Genomic DNA, 18,194 nt, shown 5'->3' on the forward strand with positions numbered 1-18,194 from the left:
CTTAGGAAATTGATTATTCTGGAAGCTCATCCTTTCATAGTAAGCTAACGTAACTTATGACAAGTTCCTTATACATAAGAATTAATTTGGAGCTGAGGAATTGATTTCATTTTATGACCCTGGAATTTAGGACATTGCAAACGTTAAAATGTTGAGCATTCTTAATTCAACCATTTGAAGAGTAGCTTGATATTGAGAGGAATGTTTGTTTCAATTGACTAATCTGACTGCCTTCTTGGGTAATCTTTTGTGCATGTTTAAGGCTTTAATAACTAAGCTTCTTGGGGCAGGGACTATCTTTGTTCTGTGTTTGTACGACACATAGCATTGTGGGGTCCAGGTCTGTGACTAGAGCTCCCAGGTGCTACAGTAATACAAATAATAAATAACCCATTTCTACTCCCACTCACACAGACCTGAGAACATAAATGTCTAAATTATGAAATTGCTGGCATTCAGCGGAGATGGGATACTGTTAGGGTTCCATTAGCTAGCCTTCTTTATTATATAGGCATTTTTTATATTTACATTTGAATGATAACTGAACTTACTCTAAGGCCACCATGTGAATTACGAAGCTTAACATCTCTGTATAATGCAGTTGTTAACTTTGTGTGCCTTATGAGGTTTTTATTTAAGAACATATCAAGTACATAATATGTAGGACTAATTCAATAGGGCATTGTGGTGTTAACCACTCGAAGATCAGAATATACTTTGAAATCCCATGAAGACAGTGGCAATGAACAAAGGTCTGGGGAGATCTATCAGCTGTATAGCTTGCTGGACTTCAGCAGCAGCACTGATGATATTTCCAGGTAGAAGAGCCTGACAGCCCTCTTAGCTTTAGGTTCGTTTATATAGTACCAACTTACTGCAAAATGGAGGTAGAAATTTGAGAGGGAAATGCTGTGACAATCTTAAAGAAATATGTATTGTATATTCTCTTCAGAACGTGGCTGAGCCAAAGTATTTCTTTTAAAAAAGTTAAAATGTGAATCTAAGCTGTGCAGGATTTTTTCTTTTTAATTCTAGGGAAAATTAGTCATTACACTTTCGCATGTTATACATGCTTTGTGACTTTTCCTTTGGTTTGGCTTGGCTCTTCAGTGCAAAATTTGAGTTCTTTCTAACCACTTAACTTTTTTTTACGTTGTAAAAATTTAAGAGCCCTACTTTTGTTGGTACTGTCACTTGACAGCTGCATTTTGGAGTGAATACTTAAAATGCTACAGTTAGCTATGAGACATGCTGAATGATCAACATGATCATTTTATCTAGTCTTATGAGACTGAACACATCACCTTTGTAGCGTGATTGCTTCCAACACTTGCAAACTATTCTGAAGGCCATACAGAGTGAGGCATTTGAGCCTACCCTTATTTATTTTCTCCATTTCTATTAATGTATAACGCACTTCATACTTTTGTGCTGCTGATTTATAATTATCTTAGCACCAAGGTGATACATGGTGACTGGCTAAGAAGACTCTGAAATAAACTAGTTTGTTGGGGAAATTAAATACCTTAATAATTAAGGTAAATCAACATTTGTTGTAGTAAAATTATCCAATATATTCACCATTATTAGTCTTCTTCAGTGAAACTGACTTTCATACTAAAAATAAATTGGGTGTTGAGAACCTCTTAATGAGTTATTTAACTTAGTGGGGAAAAAGCCAAAATGGTATGCTAAAAACTTAATCTTTTAAAATGAGATATTTTATGCTTATTATTGTCCTGGATCCAACTCTCACTAATATCAATGGGAGTTGAATCTATAGTAGAACTATAGTAAAGTTGAATAATCTAGTGCTACAGTAGTACAATCAGGTTCGTATAATATGATTTGATCCTTTTAAATAAGATTCTTGAAGTCTAAAATGAATAAAGTATAGTATTTTCTCCACAGATGTTACTTTCATGTCCGTCAAGCTACTCTAATACACCTGTTTCATAATAGCCATGTAAAAAGTAAAACCCTTTGCATTTTGCTGACAATAAAATAGCCTAGATTTTTGCCTCTTTTTGTAAAAGGTTTTATTTATTGAACAGATATAAAAAGATTTAATCTACAGTTTTTACAAGGGTGATAAATATTCAGTCCAAATGATAATAAAACTGGACAAACTTGTTTCTAATATTTGTTCTAAAATTATATGGTAGAAGAACTTGCCAGGTGTGTTTAACAGTGATGTGGCTACATGTTAAACAGTTCAGCTGGAAAAATTCAACTAGGGTGCTTGTAAGCAAGCTTGTGTATTCTGGCCAGATGCTTACAAAGCTCCAGAGAACTATTCAATTTCAAAGTAAATTGTACAAAACGTGTATAAAAAATTGATATGGGGGCTTTGGAACGATGGGTTACAAGGAGGTTTGGAAAAAACTTCTATTTCGGCAGCTCTTCAATGACGATACGAGAGACTGAATTCCATCCAGTAGAAGCATCACCTCTTGGGTAATCTGCACAAGTACCAACCCAGATAGCAACATCCACCAACCCAGCGCTGATTCCTTCACAAAGTCCTTCCACTGTTTAAAGACAAACATTGTATCTTCTTTCAAATAATCAGTATCACTTATTTCACTGATTTTTTTTTCCATATCCTGATTTATATAGTTAACATTCCAAAGAACAGCAGTTCAGTGCAACTCTCTCTACAGAAACTGCATTAGGTAAGGTTACTATGTTGCTAATGTTTAAATCTTTAGTGGGGGAGAACATTGTCTTCCAGGGTACCATGGCCTCGGTAGAAACTATCTGCAGCCAAATGTTTTTTAAACCATAATACAAAGTTTTAAAAGTAATTTAATTTTATGATCATCTATAGGAATAGTTTTTAACCATACACAGTTCCTTATTTCTGTCCATTTTTTCAACAGTCTCCACTGTAGTGGCAGTACTAATGGGAGACGTGAGTAGAGTGGTGGAAAACCCATTCTGATACTTCACGGAAAGGCCTACTATGGCCACACAAGTGAGATTTCATGGATTTTCTTGTTACTTTAAAGAAATATTACCCCGGGGGAAGAGAGACAGAGTCAGAGGCCTTCTGTCATAGGCAAAAAGCTGAGCTGCTAGCTTCCCATAACCTTAGGCCTGTTACAAGCAGCAGTTGTTCTCCTGTGAAATCTTCTAGCCTATTCTGCTGCGCTGTGGTGAATATTCTCTATGCTACAACATCTGGTAAGTTAGATGTTGCAAGCCTTTGGTTTTATATACAATTTCTCTCAGCATATGTCTATAATTCAAGGTATTAAGGGGGACATATGGTGTAAGTATATTTTAGTTGTTACTCCCATTTTCCCTATATCATCATCTTTTGATATTGAACAAGAACTGTTGTTGTGATTTGCCCTTTTCTTAGAAGAGGGCATCATATAAGATGTGGACAACTAATTGTTCCGAATATGATTTGGTTTAGCTTTTAATGTGATAGGTCTCACTGGTGAAGATGGGTTTGTGTTGGAAACTCCAGCAGAAATTAGTCTGCCCAAGAATATTGCATGCAATTCCATACCCGATACAAATAACTGCACAAAAGACAATACAGGTCCAATACATAAACTGCCTGCTTAGAAGGTGGTATCCCAGTTTCACCAAAGCACTAGTGCTATTTAGTTATACTGCAGTTGGGCATAGTGTCACACATGCCATTTTTTATCCTAATTTGAAGCAGCAATAGTTGTTTAATAGAAACCTATCAAAGCTCAATGGGTTGGGCTGGATAAGGTAAGTCTCTTCATCTCTAACTTCTTGAATTTACTTAAAGTATGACTAAAGCTAGTAAGACCGTAAAAATGGAGTGGCAGCAAACCCAAATCCACAAGAAAAACTAGAGTTACTGTATTTTTAATACTTATACTGAATTTTGACACAGGTGGGAAAAATCATCTAGCAACTGTCCCCCTCTGCCTCCCCTTTATGGACCCTAGACTTCTAAATAGATGTCCTTATGAGGTTCCCCATGTCACTTGTTAACTGCATCCTTATCTTGAACTCCATTCCTAAATACATGGCTTTGACATACATACCTGAAGAAGTGCGATGTATATTAATAGTTGAATTCAGCTCTGGGCTTCCTTGGTCTAAATAAATTATGGCTTCAATAGGAAGTGGCCCAGAACATTCGGCTCCATTAAATGTAAAATACCACCGCTGGCAGCATGCATTTTTGCATTTGAGTCGAAGTGATCCACTGAAGAGAACTCTTAGAGCACTGTTAGAGCGCATCTTTGTGAATGTACATTCCTAAGGAAAATAAGAATAAATTGTTGGCTGTGGCTTTTGAACCCACTTCACTAATTCTTTTGAGAATACATTAATCACCTTCTCTGTTCTCCCCATTCATTCCCCTGCTCCTTTTATTAAAAACTAGCACCTGACAAGTAAGTCAGTGCCCCAAAATACTGATCGGTGTTTCAAACACACCAGAGGATGGGGGAATGTTGAGATCCTATATTTTAATATGAGACAATGTATGCTGTCAAGTTAAGTATCTAAATATCTTTGGGGCTTTCCTTTCTCTCTTCTTTCTTTCCCAACACTCTCCTTCCTTGCAGGTAAGGAGAGTGTTACCAGCTCTCTCAAGCCAGTCCATATTCCAGACAAAATGTTAGCCAGAAGAGGTTGATGGAAAGATGCAGGGTTATCTTGGTGCTGTACAAGGTGGATAAATTAGGTTTTTTAAAGAAGTTTTAATAGGGATTATTTAAACCAGATTTTCTAAATTTTAAATATTTGCTTTTTAAAATACATTTAAAATGACAAGTTATGTTAAAGCCTTCATTAACTATATTTAAGTGATTTTAATAAGTTCTACATATTTGCTACCAAAGTTTTAAAGAACATCAAACCACTGGCTCAGCACATGGACACGGGAGTTTCCTGAGGTGTTAAACGAGCCTGACACAACAGTAGCCTCTTCTGCAGGTACAGAGAGAATATTTTCTTCATTACAGTTTATTCAGTTAGTTCAATGACTTGTTCATTCAAAGTTAAGAAACTGATTGGGAGTTGAAAAAGTTTCAGGAAACCTGTTTTCCTTTTCCAATCTATGAATAAAAACTAGGTGTGAGAGGATGAGATTTCCTAGTTCTAAAATCTTGAAGGACGGGGTGACCAGAAACAATCACTTCAATTCAACAACTACAGATAATTTCGTAACTCAGTTTTAAATGCAAAACATGTTTTGATAATTTTTTTTCCTCATGTATCCTCCACATTTTAGTTTTATTTAACTAATTAATAAAACATTAAAATGCTGTGTATCTATTTTTACTTGAACTCCCATTTCCATTCAAGTCAAGCTTAAAATAAATCACAAGTAAAAAAACCCCACAATCATCTAGTAAATAAATACACCATTCATTATTTTCTGATGTAAAAATTAAAAATCTGAATAAATGTAAATTATGCAGAATAATTTCTTAAATATATATAGATGTGGTTAGCAAAAAAGTATCAAATTTCATGTAAATGCTACATTTAGTTGCCAATCAACATGTTTTATGGTTACCCACCAATGAGAATCAACTTTTCTTTAGGAAAGTAACTCAAAAGTATAAATGCAAAACAAGACTCAAATCAATTCTTGAAATCAAAGTTTCCTGCTTGCTGGTTAAAATCATGATTAAAACCGGTGACTTAAAATCAGTCCATCCTATTGCAGTACACCGATGCAAGGTAACAAGGGATGTGTTTGAAACCTGAATCCCTACATAATATAATTTTATGATTTCTCTCTTCATCACTTAGGGGCTTTCTGGATTTAGCAGTCACAAGACACTGTTTTCATGAAAACTGCAAGACTCTTCATATGATAGTCTATAAAATTTAGTAGAAAACATTTTCAGTTGAATTTTTAATTGTGCCCCTCCACCTACCCAATGCTGAATAACTTGCTTGCTTGGGCCCATTAAGGGGCAGTTCTAAAGTAAATGGAAATTAGATATTTATTGTATCTATTGAATTGGTTCTCACACTGTGACTGCAACTGTATTACTTAAACAAAGTAGGCCTACCAATCTCAGGCTTGATGTGTTGCTCCTAGGGGGTTGGGAATTTTTTTTTTCTTTCTGGTCATCTTCCATACCTATTGTTGTTTTTTTTTTCCTTACTTTAAAATCTCATACTCAGAGGCCTGAACTAAGGATACAATATTTTTGTTGAACTGGTTAGGACTTGTTGATGCTGCACAAGTCTCACCAGTCGGTTAGCCAGTTATCTCTGTAATCCATGCACCCAAAACCTTGGCTTCCAGTTCTACTGCTTCAAAAGGGAAAACTGAATATGGGTCTGCTGTATGTACCTAGAACAACCCAGCTCTCTCACCTGTAGCTTTATTACTGAAATAAGACACCTGGAGTGTCCAATCAGTTATTACACATAATAGAAATGGGCCTGAACTAAAACTCTAGCTGGGATCAACCTTGAATGTTGAAGAAAAAGTTTCCATCAACAGCTGCTGTGGTGTTGCTTTAACATCAGACTACAACATCACGTGTGCTTACTTACTGCAATTTTGCCAAGATCTATGCCATAATTCAGCGCACTCCATGAACACTGTTTAAAGTTGGGTGTCCAAGACTCCTCAATGCTTTCTCGCATACATTCTCCTTTTTCTCCTTTCAGCCCATCCCGACCAGGGATTCCAGGTGTCCCAGGAATTCCATTGATTCCAGGGTTTCCATCTCGTCCAGGAACACCACCAGGTCCTTGTAAACACATTCCATTATACTGAAAAACATAACCTTTTTTCACACTTTGCTTATTGATTCTAAGGCTGAAAAATAGTGTTGCTTACTTTGTACAAGATAGGAGTCTGTTATAGAAGGCCATGAAAATTCCTCTATTAGTGAGGAAAGAGAGGCAAGAAATGGCATTGCCTCTCAAATACTGAAAATTAAATGAATATGTTAAAACTGGCAGCTGAGTTTGCTGTTAGTGGGATATCAAAGATAGATGCAGGGTGGTAGTTTCATTAATAGGAAATATTCATATATGTTAACTACAAAACTGCATGGAAAAGTGTACATGCCCCTTACCTTCCAAAAAAGTTTCCCCAGATTACAATATTAATATGGTCAATTGCTGGCCTCAAACTATGATGGTACACCTTGCTTTCACATTTTAACCAACTAGACTGTGATAGTAATAGTGTAAATTTAACATTTGGGAGAGAGGAAGATGAAACTCAGATGGGGCTCTCTCTTCTTCTCTGCCCTCAATCCCCAAACTATTTGGACCCAGAGCTGTGCAGGGTGGACCCCAGGCAGTTCCACCTGTCCCCACCCATGCAAGCTCCAGGGAATAACTCCAGGGAGGAGACAATTTGGGGGTGCAGACAAAGCCAGGAGAAGGAGACATAGAAGAATCTGCAACAGGAACCTTTGGACACTGCTGATGTCCACTACATTTTTTATCTTGAACATTAGGTCCCATCTGCTGACTGGGTGCTTATTCCAATCCTCACCCATTCATCGAGTCTCTTCACCTCCTACTGCCCTGCTCTTTTCTTGCCTTCTGTCTCATGCTTATCTCCTTCCCTTTTTCCTTTTGTTCAATTAATCCCCACCCACCAAACCCTAATCAAAAACAAAAAACAAAATTGAAAGAGAATTATGCAACTAACATGACACTTTCAAATCATAACATTGCTCCTGCTTGTATGTTATTTTCCTTCTTCCCTTCCCTTTGACTGACTTGTCTATTTAGATTATATTTCTTCAGGGCAGGGACTGTCTCTTAACCTATATTTGGATAATGCTCGGCATAACAGGGCCGCCCCACTGTGATACAAATAAATAAATAATTAAAATGAAAAGTCCTACTAAGGAAGTAAATTGAGATCCAGAATAATGAACTTTTGACATTTCCTACAATATTCAAAAAGAAAGAATCACTGTTGGCAAATACAGTAACAAGAACATGCCAGTGAAACATTTGATCAAGGAGCAGATCCTTAAAAAGGCTCAATGAATATTAGTTTGGTCTCAGAGACACCTACAAAACTAATAAGCAAGACAGTTATGTGAAGACATTTTCATTTCTTACAGTACTACTTGTACCAATTTATTTGATACATTTTGCCTTTAATATTGAAACTGATTGTAATGTTGCCTAGTTCTGATTTCTTTAATATCATAGAATCATATCATATCTTTAATATCATAGAATATGACAGATGAATAGAAAAATATTAAGAAAGTTGAACTCAGTAGAAGTTGGGGGCACTCATCTCTTCACAGGATCAGGCCCACTATCTGGAACATGTGAGAAGCATGGTCTTACAAATAAAATATGCTATTTAGCTATTCTTTGCTTTAACTTCGTAACTCTCAACTTTTGCCGACTATTGTATCCCTTTCAGGAGTCTGATTTGTCTTGTGTACTCCCCAAGTTTCACCTCAATCTCAATTAAAAAACTACTTGATTACAAAATCAGACATAAAAATACAAAACTGGCACAGCACACTTACTGAAAAATTGCTTACTTTCTCATTTACCATATAATTATAAAATAAATCAACTGGAATATAAATATTGTGCTTACATTTCAGTGTACAGTATATAGAGCAGTATAAACAAGTCATTGCTGTACAAAAGTTTAGTTTGTACTGACTTTGCTAGTGTTTTTACATAGCCTGCTGTAAATCTAGGCAAATATCTAGATGAGTTGATGTACCCTGTGGAAAACCTCTGCATATCTACGGGGTACATGTACCTCTGGTTGAGAACCACCGATTTAGCTGACCTGGACATTTTAGTTTTAGATTCCACCAGGGGGCAGAGCTAGCCAAAAAGAGGGTGCTCCAGACTGATCTAACATTAAAGAAATGTTGAATATTTCCAGAGAGGGAGGTTTAAACTGTTGCAGACCCAGAAACTCACGTATGCAAAAGAATTACATGGACTTTGGTCTCCTCTTCAGCCAAACCGATCTGTACTCACCAGATCAATTATTTTCACATATGGTATGCTGCTTTTGAAGTGGAATGAGCATCTAGTTGTAAAATGACAATGTTGTGTCTGTTGAAGCAAGCCGACCCCTTGTCATGTTTTTGGTTCTATTTTTGAAGGAGTTTGTGTCAAAGTTATTTTAGCTGACACATTTAGTATACATCTACTTAAGTATATTTCCTTAACTTCCACTAATTTATCTGTGTCATAGAGCTCAGCCTGCCAAGCTGAAAAATGGGATGCAGTGTCGGGCAAATATTCAAGATGAGGGACACAAAAATATTTGTTCATACAGAAAACTTAAACTGTGGGATTCACTCCTTTAACTTCCCATAACCTCAGATTCATTATTCCTTATTTTTTTATATAAAAAATGTTCAACAATGACAGTGAGATGGCACCAAAGCTGTGTGGAACACAGGTGGCTTTGGGACTGAAACTAGTGATAGCCCTCAAACTGAAGTACATTTGAAGGGTATGATCTAGGTACATCTGCTGACAATGCCATCTACATACCAAAACCAGCAGCACCCTCTCCATCCTAAAAAAATATAAGTGTTAGTGAATACAAGTGCGGGATCCCTGCAAAGACTTGCCTTTGTCTGGAGGGAAGAAAAATCCATGCCACTGGTTTTCCATGGCTCAATAGCCTTCAGTGCATTTGTAGTTGCAATCAAACAGCATCTGGAAATGTGCCATGTATAAGCAGCAGTGTGAATTTGTTTACACTTGGGAAAGTGGGATTTAATAAAATGAGAGTTTTGCAGCCTTTTGTGGCTCTTTAAAAGTAACCTTTTTTCTTTATCTTGTCCTTTATTTACTATTCTAGTTTAGTTGATAAGGGCTTTAAAAAATCAGTTTTGCCTAGGCGATGTCTTAGTAAGGAAGGAAAGCAGTTCACAGTCCACTCTTTTTTATAGAAACAATCCAGCCACATTAACTTGGCCTTGCTTCCTCATGCGGACATGACTGGAGAGAAGGGTATGTATTACTTTAACCACAGACTCCAGACTCTGCTATGTGAAAATCTGAGGAAACACAGTCTGCATCTGGAAAGAAATAGCTTCCATGAAGACAAATCCATTCTAAACATTTCCCTGCATCATCACAATCAGTGAGCAATAAAATGTAGAAAAGAAGATAAATCAAATTACTCATCCTTCCTGCAAAAATGACCCAGCATAATTGAGTCTATGGTCAGGTCTTCAAGTTATAACTGGGTTTGGGCAGGGGAACTGTCCTGGCTGGCAGAAGGGAGCTGTTCTCCCAACAATAGACACTTTGCAGAGACTGGCCCCGAGAGCTGCTCTAGCCTCTTCCTGGGATAAAGCAAAGGAGAGGATTGGGTGGTTCCAACCCTTTGAATGAGAAAGCAGCAAGGAAGATTCTCCAGCAGCTCCTCACTTGTTACTGTAACCTCAAATCCACAACATCACCCGCAACCTTGTCCACCAGCTCCCCCCACATCAGACCCCTCTGCCCCCAGACTCCCACTCTAACCCTCCTAACCCTTTTCAGGCCCCCCAGACTTCCACTCCAACCCTCCTAACCCCTCTCCAGGCCCCCCCGCCCCCAGACTCCCACTCCAACCCTCCTAACCCCTCTCCAGGCCCCCCCGCCCCCAGACTCCCACTCCAACCCTCCTAACCCCTCTCCAGGCCCCCCCGCCCCCAGACTCCCACTCCAGCCCTCTTAACCCCTCTCCAGGCTCCCCCTGCCCCCAGACTCCCACTCCAGCCCTCTTAACCCCTCTCCAAGCCCCCCCCCGCCCCCAGACTCCCACTCCAGCCCTCCTAACACCGCTCCAGCCCCCCCTGCCCCCAGAGTCCCACTCCAGCCCTCCTAACCCCTCTCCAGGCCGCCCCTGCCCCCAGACTCCCACTCCAGCCCTCCTAACCCCTCTCCAGGCTGCCCCTGCCCCCAGACTCCCACTCCAGCCCTCCTAACCACTCTCCAGCCCCCCCCCCGCCCCCATCATCTACTCGTAGCCCCACTGCAGCCCCTCCCTCGCCCCCATTGCTCCGTCCCTCTCTCCCGACCCCTTGCTCCACAGTCCTCCGCTGCTCCCGGCCCCTTCATTCCCATCCCCTATTTCCGCGGCGCGCGCAGACTCACCACGTCCACCACCTCCCTCTGGCGCAGCGGCTTGTGCTTCGCCTTCGGGCTCTCGGACTCCCCGAGCGGCGGGGCAACCAGCAGCAGCAGCGCGGCCAGGAGCAGCGAGGCGGCGGCGGGCGGAGAGCGCATGGTGCGGGGCTGCCGGGGGCGCGGGGCCGGGCTGGCTGGGAGCTGAGCGAGCGTGCGGGGGGATTAGTCAGTGTCTGCAGCGCCCCGCAGCAGCGCGCTGGATAAATGAGCCTTTCACAGCCCGGAGCCTGAGCTCCCTCCCTGGGGACGCCAGGAATTTCCATCCTGTAACAGGGCAGCAGCTCCGCGCCTGAGCCGTCCGGCCACAGCCACAGGCCCGCCGGGGCTTCCCGCCTCCGCATCGCCCGGCACCGCCGCCCCAGCCTCAGGCGCCCTGCAGCCGGCACTCACGGGGCAAGTGTGCCGGGGCTGTGTGCCCCGGGCCCTTAGCACGGGCACCCTACAACCGTACCGCCTGCGCCCCGGGCCCTTAGCACGGGCACCGTACAACCGTACCGCCTGCGCCCCGGGCCCTTAGCACGGGCACCCTACAACCGAACCGCCTGCGCCCCGGGCCCTCAGCACGGGCACCGTACAACCGAACCGCCTGCGCCCCGGGCCCTCAGCACGGGCACCCTACAACCGAACCGCCTGCGCCCCGGGCCCTCAGCACGGGCACCGTACAACCGAACCGCCTGCGCCCCGGGCCCTCAGCACGGGCACCGTACAACCGTACCGCCTGCGCCCCGGGCCCTCAGCACGGGCACCGTACAACCGAACCGCCTGCGCCCCGGGCCCTTAGCACGGGCACCCTACAACCGTACCGCCTGCGCCCCGGGCCCTCAGCACGGGCACCGTACAACCGTACCGCCTGCGCCCCGGGCCCTCAGCACGGGCACCCTACAACCGAACCGCCTGCGCCCCGGGCCCTCAGCACGGGCACCGTACAACCGAACCGCCTGCGCCCCGGGCCCTCAGCACGGGCACCCTACAACCGAACCGCCTGCGCCCCGGGCCCTCAGCACGGGCACCGTACAACCGAACCGCCTGCGCCCCGGGCCCTCAGCACGGGCACCGTACAACCGTACCGCCTGCGCCCCGGGCCCTCAGCACGGGCACCGTACAACCGAACCGCCTGCGCCCCGGGCCCTCAGCACGGGCACCGTACAACCGTACCGCCTGCGCCCCGGGCCCTCAGCACGGGCACCGTACAACCGAACCGCCTGCGCCCCGGGCCCTCAGCACGGGCACCGTACAACCGTACCGCCTGCGCCCCGGGCCCTTAGCACGGGCACCCTACAACCGAACCGCCTGCGCCCCGGGCCCTCAGCACGGGCACCGTACAACCGTACCGCCTGCGCCCCGGGCCCTTAGCACGGGCACCCTACAACCGTACCGCCTGCGCCCCGGGCCCTTAGCACGGGCACCGAACAACCGTACCGCCTGCGCCCCGGGCCCTTAGCACGGGCACCCTACAACCGTACCGCCTGCGCCCCGGGCCCTTAGCACGGGCACCGTACAACCGTACCGCCTGCGCCCCGGGCCCTTAGCACGGGCACCCTACAACCGAACCGCCTGCGCCCCGGGCCCTTAGCACGGGCACCCTACAACCGTACCGCCTGCGCCCCGGGCCCTTAGCACGGGCACCGTACAACCGAACCGCCTGCGCCCCGGGCCCTTAGCACGGGCACCCTACAACGGTACCGCCTGCGCCCCGGGCCCTTAGCACGGGCACCGTACAACCGAACCGCCTGCGCCCCGGGCCCTTAGCACGGGCACCGTACAACCGTACCGCCTGCGCCCCGGGCCCTTAGCACGGGCACCGAACAACCGTACCGCCTGCGCCCCGGGCCCTTAGCACGGGCACCGTACAACCGTACCGCCTGCGCCCCGGGCCCTTAGCACGGGCACCGTACAACCGTACCGCCTGCGCCCCGGGCCCTTACAACGGGCACCCTACAACCGTACCGCGTGCGCCCCGGGCCCTTAGCACGGGCAACCTACAACCGTACCGCCTGCGCCCCGGGCCCTTAGCACGGGCACCGTACAACCGAACCGCCTGCGCCCCGGGCCCTTAGCACGGGCACCGTACAACCGTACCGCCTGCGCCCCGGGCCCTTAGCACGGGCACCGTACAACCGTACCGCCTGCGCCCCGGGCCCTTAGCACGGGCACCCTACAACCGAACCGCCTGCGCCCCGGGCCCTTAGCACGGGCACCCTACAACCGTACCGCCTGCGCCCCGGGCCCTTAGCACGGGCACCGTACAACCGAACCGCCTGCGCCCCGGGCCCTTAGCACGGGCACCGTACAACCGTACTGCCTGCGCCCCGGGCCCTTAGCACGGGCACCGTACAACCGAACCGCCTGCGCCCCGGGCCCTTAGCACGGGCACCCTACAACCGCACCGCCTGCGCCCCGGGCCCTCAGCACGGGCACCGTACAACCGCACCGCCTGCGCCCCGGGCCCTCAGCACGGGCAACCTACAACCGAACCGCCTGCGCCCCGGGCCCTCAGCACGGGCACCGTACAACCGTACCGCCTGCGCCCCGGGCCCTCAGCACGGGCACCGTACAACCGAACCGCCTGCGCCCCGGGCCCTGAGCACGGGCACCGTACAACCGAACCGCCTGCGCCCCGGGCCCTCAGCACGGGCACCGTACAACCGAACCGCCTGCGCCCCGGGCCCTCAGCACGGGCACCCTACAACCGAACCGCCTGCGCCCCGGGCCCTCAGCACGGGCACCGTACAACCGAACCGCCTGCGCCCCGGGCCCTCAGCACGGGCACCGTACAACCGTACCGCCTGCGCCCCGGGCCCTCAGCACGGGCACCGTACAACCGAACCGCCTGCGCCCCGGGCCCTCAGCACGGGCACCGTACAACCGTACCGCCTGCGCCCCGGGCCCTCAGCACGGGCACCGTACAACCGTACCGCCTGCGCCCCGGGCCCTCAGCACGGGCACCGAACAACCGTACCGCCTGCGCCCCGGGCCCTCAGCACGGGCACCCTACAACCGAACCGCCTGCGCCCCGGGCCCTCAGCACGGGCACCGTACAACCGTACCGCCTGCGCCCCGGGCCCTCAGCACGGGCACCGAACAACCGTACCGCCTGCGCCCCGGGCCCTCAGCACGGGCACCCTACAACCGTACCGCCTGCGCCCCGGGCCCTCAGCACGGGCACCCTACAACCGAACCGCCTGCGCCCCGGGCCCTCAGCACGGGCACCGTACAACCGTACCGCCTGCGCCCCGGGCCCTCAGCACGGGCACCGTACAACCGTACCGCCTGCGCCCCGGGCCCTCAGCACGGGCACCCTACAACCGTACCGCCTGCGCCCCGGGCCCTCAGCACGGGCACCCTACAACCGAACCGCCTGCGCCCCGGGCCCTCAGCACGGGCACCGTACAACCGTACCGCCTGCGCCCCGGGCCCTCAGCACGGGCACCGTACAACCGTACCGCCTGCGCCCCGGGCCCTCAGCACGGGCACCCTACAACCGTACCGCCTGCGCCCCGGGCCCTCAGCACGGGCACCCTACAACCGAACCGCCTGCGCCCCGGGCCCTCAGCACGGGCACCGTACAACCGTACCGCCTGCGCCCCGGGCCCTCAGCACGGGCACCGAACAACCGAACCGCCTGCGCCCCGGGCCCTCAGCACGGGCACCGTACAACCGTACCGCCTGCGCCCCGGGCCCTCAGCACGGGCACCGTACAACCGAACCGCCTGCGCCCCGGGCCCTCAGCACGGGCACCGTACAACCGAACCGCCTGCGCCCCGGGCCCTCAGCACGGGCACCGTACAACCGTACCGCCTGCGCCCCGGGCCCTCAGCACGGGCACCGTACAACCGAACCGCCTGCGCCCCGGGCCCTCAGCACGGGCACCCTACAACCGAACCGCCTGCGCCCCGGGCCCTCAGCACGGGCACCGTACAACCGTACCGCCTGCGCCCCGGGCCCTCAGCACGGGCACCGAACAACCGTACCGCCTGCGCCCCGGGCCCTTAGCACGGGCACCGAACAACCGTACCGCCTGCGCCCCGGGCCCTTAGCACGGGCACCGAACAACCGTACCGCCTGCGCCCCGGGCCCTTAGCACGGGCACCCTACAACCGTACCGCCTGCGCCCCGGGCCCTTAGCACGGGCACCGAACAACCGTACCGCCTGCGCCCCGGGCCCTTAGCACGGGCACCCTACAACCGTACCGCCTGCGCCCCGGGCCCTTAGCACGGGCACCGTACAACCGAACCGCCTGCGCCCCGGGCCCTCAGCACGGGCACCGTACAACCGTACCGCCTGCGCCCCGGGCCCTTAGCACGGGCACCGTACAACCGTACCGCCTGCGCCCCGGGCCCTCAGCACGGGCACCCTACAACCGTACCGCCTGCGCCCCGGGCCCTTAGCACGGGCACCCTACAACCGTACCGCCTGCGCCCCGGGCCCTCAGCACGGGCACCGTACAACCGAACCGCCTGCGCCCCGGGCCCTTAGCACGGGCACCGTACAACCGTACCGCCTGCGCCCCGGGCCCTTAGCACGGGCACCCTACAACCGAACCGCCTGCGCCCCGGGCCCTTAGCACGGGCACCCTACAACCGCACCGCCTGCGCCCCGGGCCCTTAGCACGGGCACCGTACAACCGTACCGCCTGCGCCCCGGGCCCTTAGCACGGGCACCCTACAACCGAACCGCCTGCGCCCCGGGCCCTCAGCACGGGCACCCTACAACCGTACCGCCTGCGCCCCGGGCCCTCAGCACGGGCACCCTACAACCGAACCGCCTGCGCCCCGGGCCCTCAGCACGGGCACCCTACAACCGAACCGCCTGCGCCCCGGGCCCTCAGCACGGGCACCGTACAACCGAACCGCCTGCGCCCCGGGCCCTCAGCACGGGCACCGTACAACCGTACCGCCTGCGCCCCGGGCCCTCAGCACGGGCACCGTACAACCGTACCGCCTGCGCCCCGGGCCCTCAGCACGGGCACCCTACAACCGTACCGCCTGCGCCCCGGGCCCTCAGCACGGGCACCCTACAACCGAACCGCCTGCGCCCCGGGCCCTCAGCACGGGCACCGTACAACCGAACCGCCTGCGCCCCGGGCCCTCAGCACGGGCACCGTACAACCGTACCGCCTGCGCCCCGGGCCCTCAGCACGGGCACCGTACAACCGAACCGCCTGCGCCCCGGGCCCTCAGCACGGGCACCCTACAACCGAACCGCCTGCGCCCCGGGCCCTCAGCACGGGCACCGTACAACCGAACCGCCTGCGCCCCGGGCCCTCAGCACGGGCACCGTACAACCGTACCGCCTGCGCCCCGGGCCCTCAGCACGGGCACCGTACAACCGTACCGCCTGCGCCCCGGGCCCTCAGCACGGGCACCCTACAACCGTACCGCCTGCGCCCCGGGCCCTCAGCACGGGCACCGTACAACCGTACCGCCTGCGCCCCGGGCCCTCAGCACGGGCACCGTACAACCGAACCGCCTGCGCCCCGGGCCCTCAGCACGGGCACCGTACAACCGTACCGCCTGCGCCCCGGGCCCTCAGCACGGGCACCGTACAACCGAACCGCCTGCGCCCCGGGCCCTCAGCACGGGCACCCTACAACCGAACCGCCTGCGCCCCGGGCCCTCAGCACGGGCACCGTACAACCGAACCGCCTGCGCCCCGGGCCCTCAGCACGGGCACCGTACAACCGTACCGCCTGCGCCCCGGGCCCTCAGCACGGGCACCGTACAACCGAACCGCCTGCGCCCCGGGCCCTCAGCACGGGCACCCTACAACCGTACCGCCTGCGCCCCGGGCCCTCAGCACGGGCACCGTACAACCGTACCGCCTGCGCCCCGGGCCCTCAGCACGGGCACCCTACAACCGAACCGCCTGCGCCCCGGGCCCTCAGCACGGGCACCCTACAACCGAACCGCCTGCGCCCCGGGCCCTCAGCACGGGCACCCTACAACCGAACCGCCTGCGCCCCGGGCCCTCAGCACGGGCACCGTACAACCGAACCGCCTGCGCCCCGGGCCCTTAGCACGGGCACCCTACAACCGTACCGCCTGCGCCCCGGGCCCTTAGCACGGGCACCGTACAACCGAACCGCCTGCGCCCCGGGCCCTTAGCACGGGCACCGTACAACCGTACCGCCTGCGCCCCGGGCCCTTAGCACGGGCACCGAACAACCGTACCGCCTGCGCCCCGGGCCCTTAGCACGGGCACCGTACAACCGTACCGCCTGCGCCCCGGGCCCTTAGCACGGGCACCGTACAACCGTACCGCCTGCGCCCCGGGCCCTTACAACGGGCACCCTACAACCGTACCGCGTGCGCCCCGGGCCCTTAGCACGGGCAACCTACAACCGTACCGCCTGCGCCCCGGGCCCTTAGCACGGGCACCGTACAACCGAACCGCCTGCGCCCCGGGCCCTTAGCACAGGCACCGTACAACCGTACCGCCTGCGCCCCGGGCCCTTAGCACGGGCACCGTACAACCGTACCGCCTGCGCCCCGGGCCCTTAGCACGGGAACCGTACAACCGTACCGCCTGCGCCCCGGGCCCTTAGCACGGGCACCCTACAACCGAACCGCCTGCGCCCCGGGCCCTTAGCACGGGCACCCTACAACCGTACCGCCTGCGCCCCGGGCCCTTAGCACGGGCACCGTACAACCGAACCGCCTGCGCCCCGGGCCCTTAGCACGGGCACCGTACAACCGTACCGCCTGCGCCCCGGGCCCTTAGCACGGGCACCGTACAACCGCACCGCCTGCGCCCCGGGCCCTTAGCACGGGCACCCTACAACCGCACCGCCTGCGCCCCGGGCCCTCAGCACGGGCACCGTACAACCGCACCGCCTGCGCCCCGGGCCCTCAGCACGGGCAACCTACAACCGAACCGCCTGCGCCCCGGGCCCTCAGCACGGGCACCGTACAACCGAACCGCCTGCGCCCCGGGCCCTGAGCACGGGCACCGTACAACCGAACCGCCTGCGCCCCGGGCCCTCAGCACGGGCACCGTACAACCGAACCGCCTGCGCCCCGGGCCCTCAGCACGGGCACCCTACAACCGAACCGCCTGCGCCCCGGGCCCTCAGCACGGGCACCGT

At 52.6% G+C, this 18,194-nt stretch overlaps 1 protein-coding gene across 1 annotated transcript; it reads right to left on the reverse strand.

Annotated features, from left to right (window-relative positions):
• Nucleotides 1-2,080: 2,080 nt before the first annotated feature.
• Nucleotides 2,081-11,309, reverse strand: CTHRC1 (collagen triple helix repeat containing 1). Its single transcript, XM_084620113.1, has 4 exons — nt 11,077-11,309; nt 6,517-6,738; nt 4,035-4,251; nt 2,081-2,531 (listed from the first exon to the last, which is right to left on the reverse strand). Exons 1-4 carry the CDS (start codon nt 11,206-11,208, stop codon nt 2,389-2,391), a joined length of 714 nt encoding a protein of 237 aa, XP_084476239.1. The 5' UTR covers nt 11,209-11,309; the 3' UTR covers nt 2,081-2,388.
• Between the last annotated feature and the right edge of the window lie 6,885 nt (nt 11,310-18,194).

Source organism: Lepidochelys olivacea (genome assembly GCF_965140295.1).
Source record: "Lepidochelys olivacea isolate rLepOli2 genome assembly, chromosome: 2".
Taxonomy (NCBI): Eukaryota; Metazoa; Chordata; order Testudines; family Cheloniidae; genus Lepidochelys; species Lepidochelys olivacea.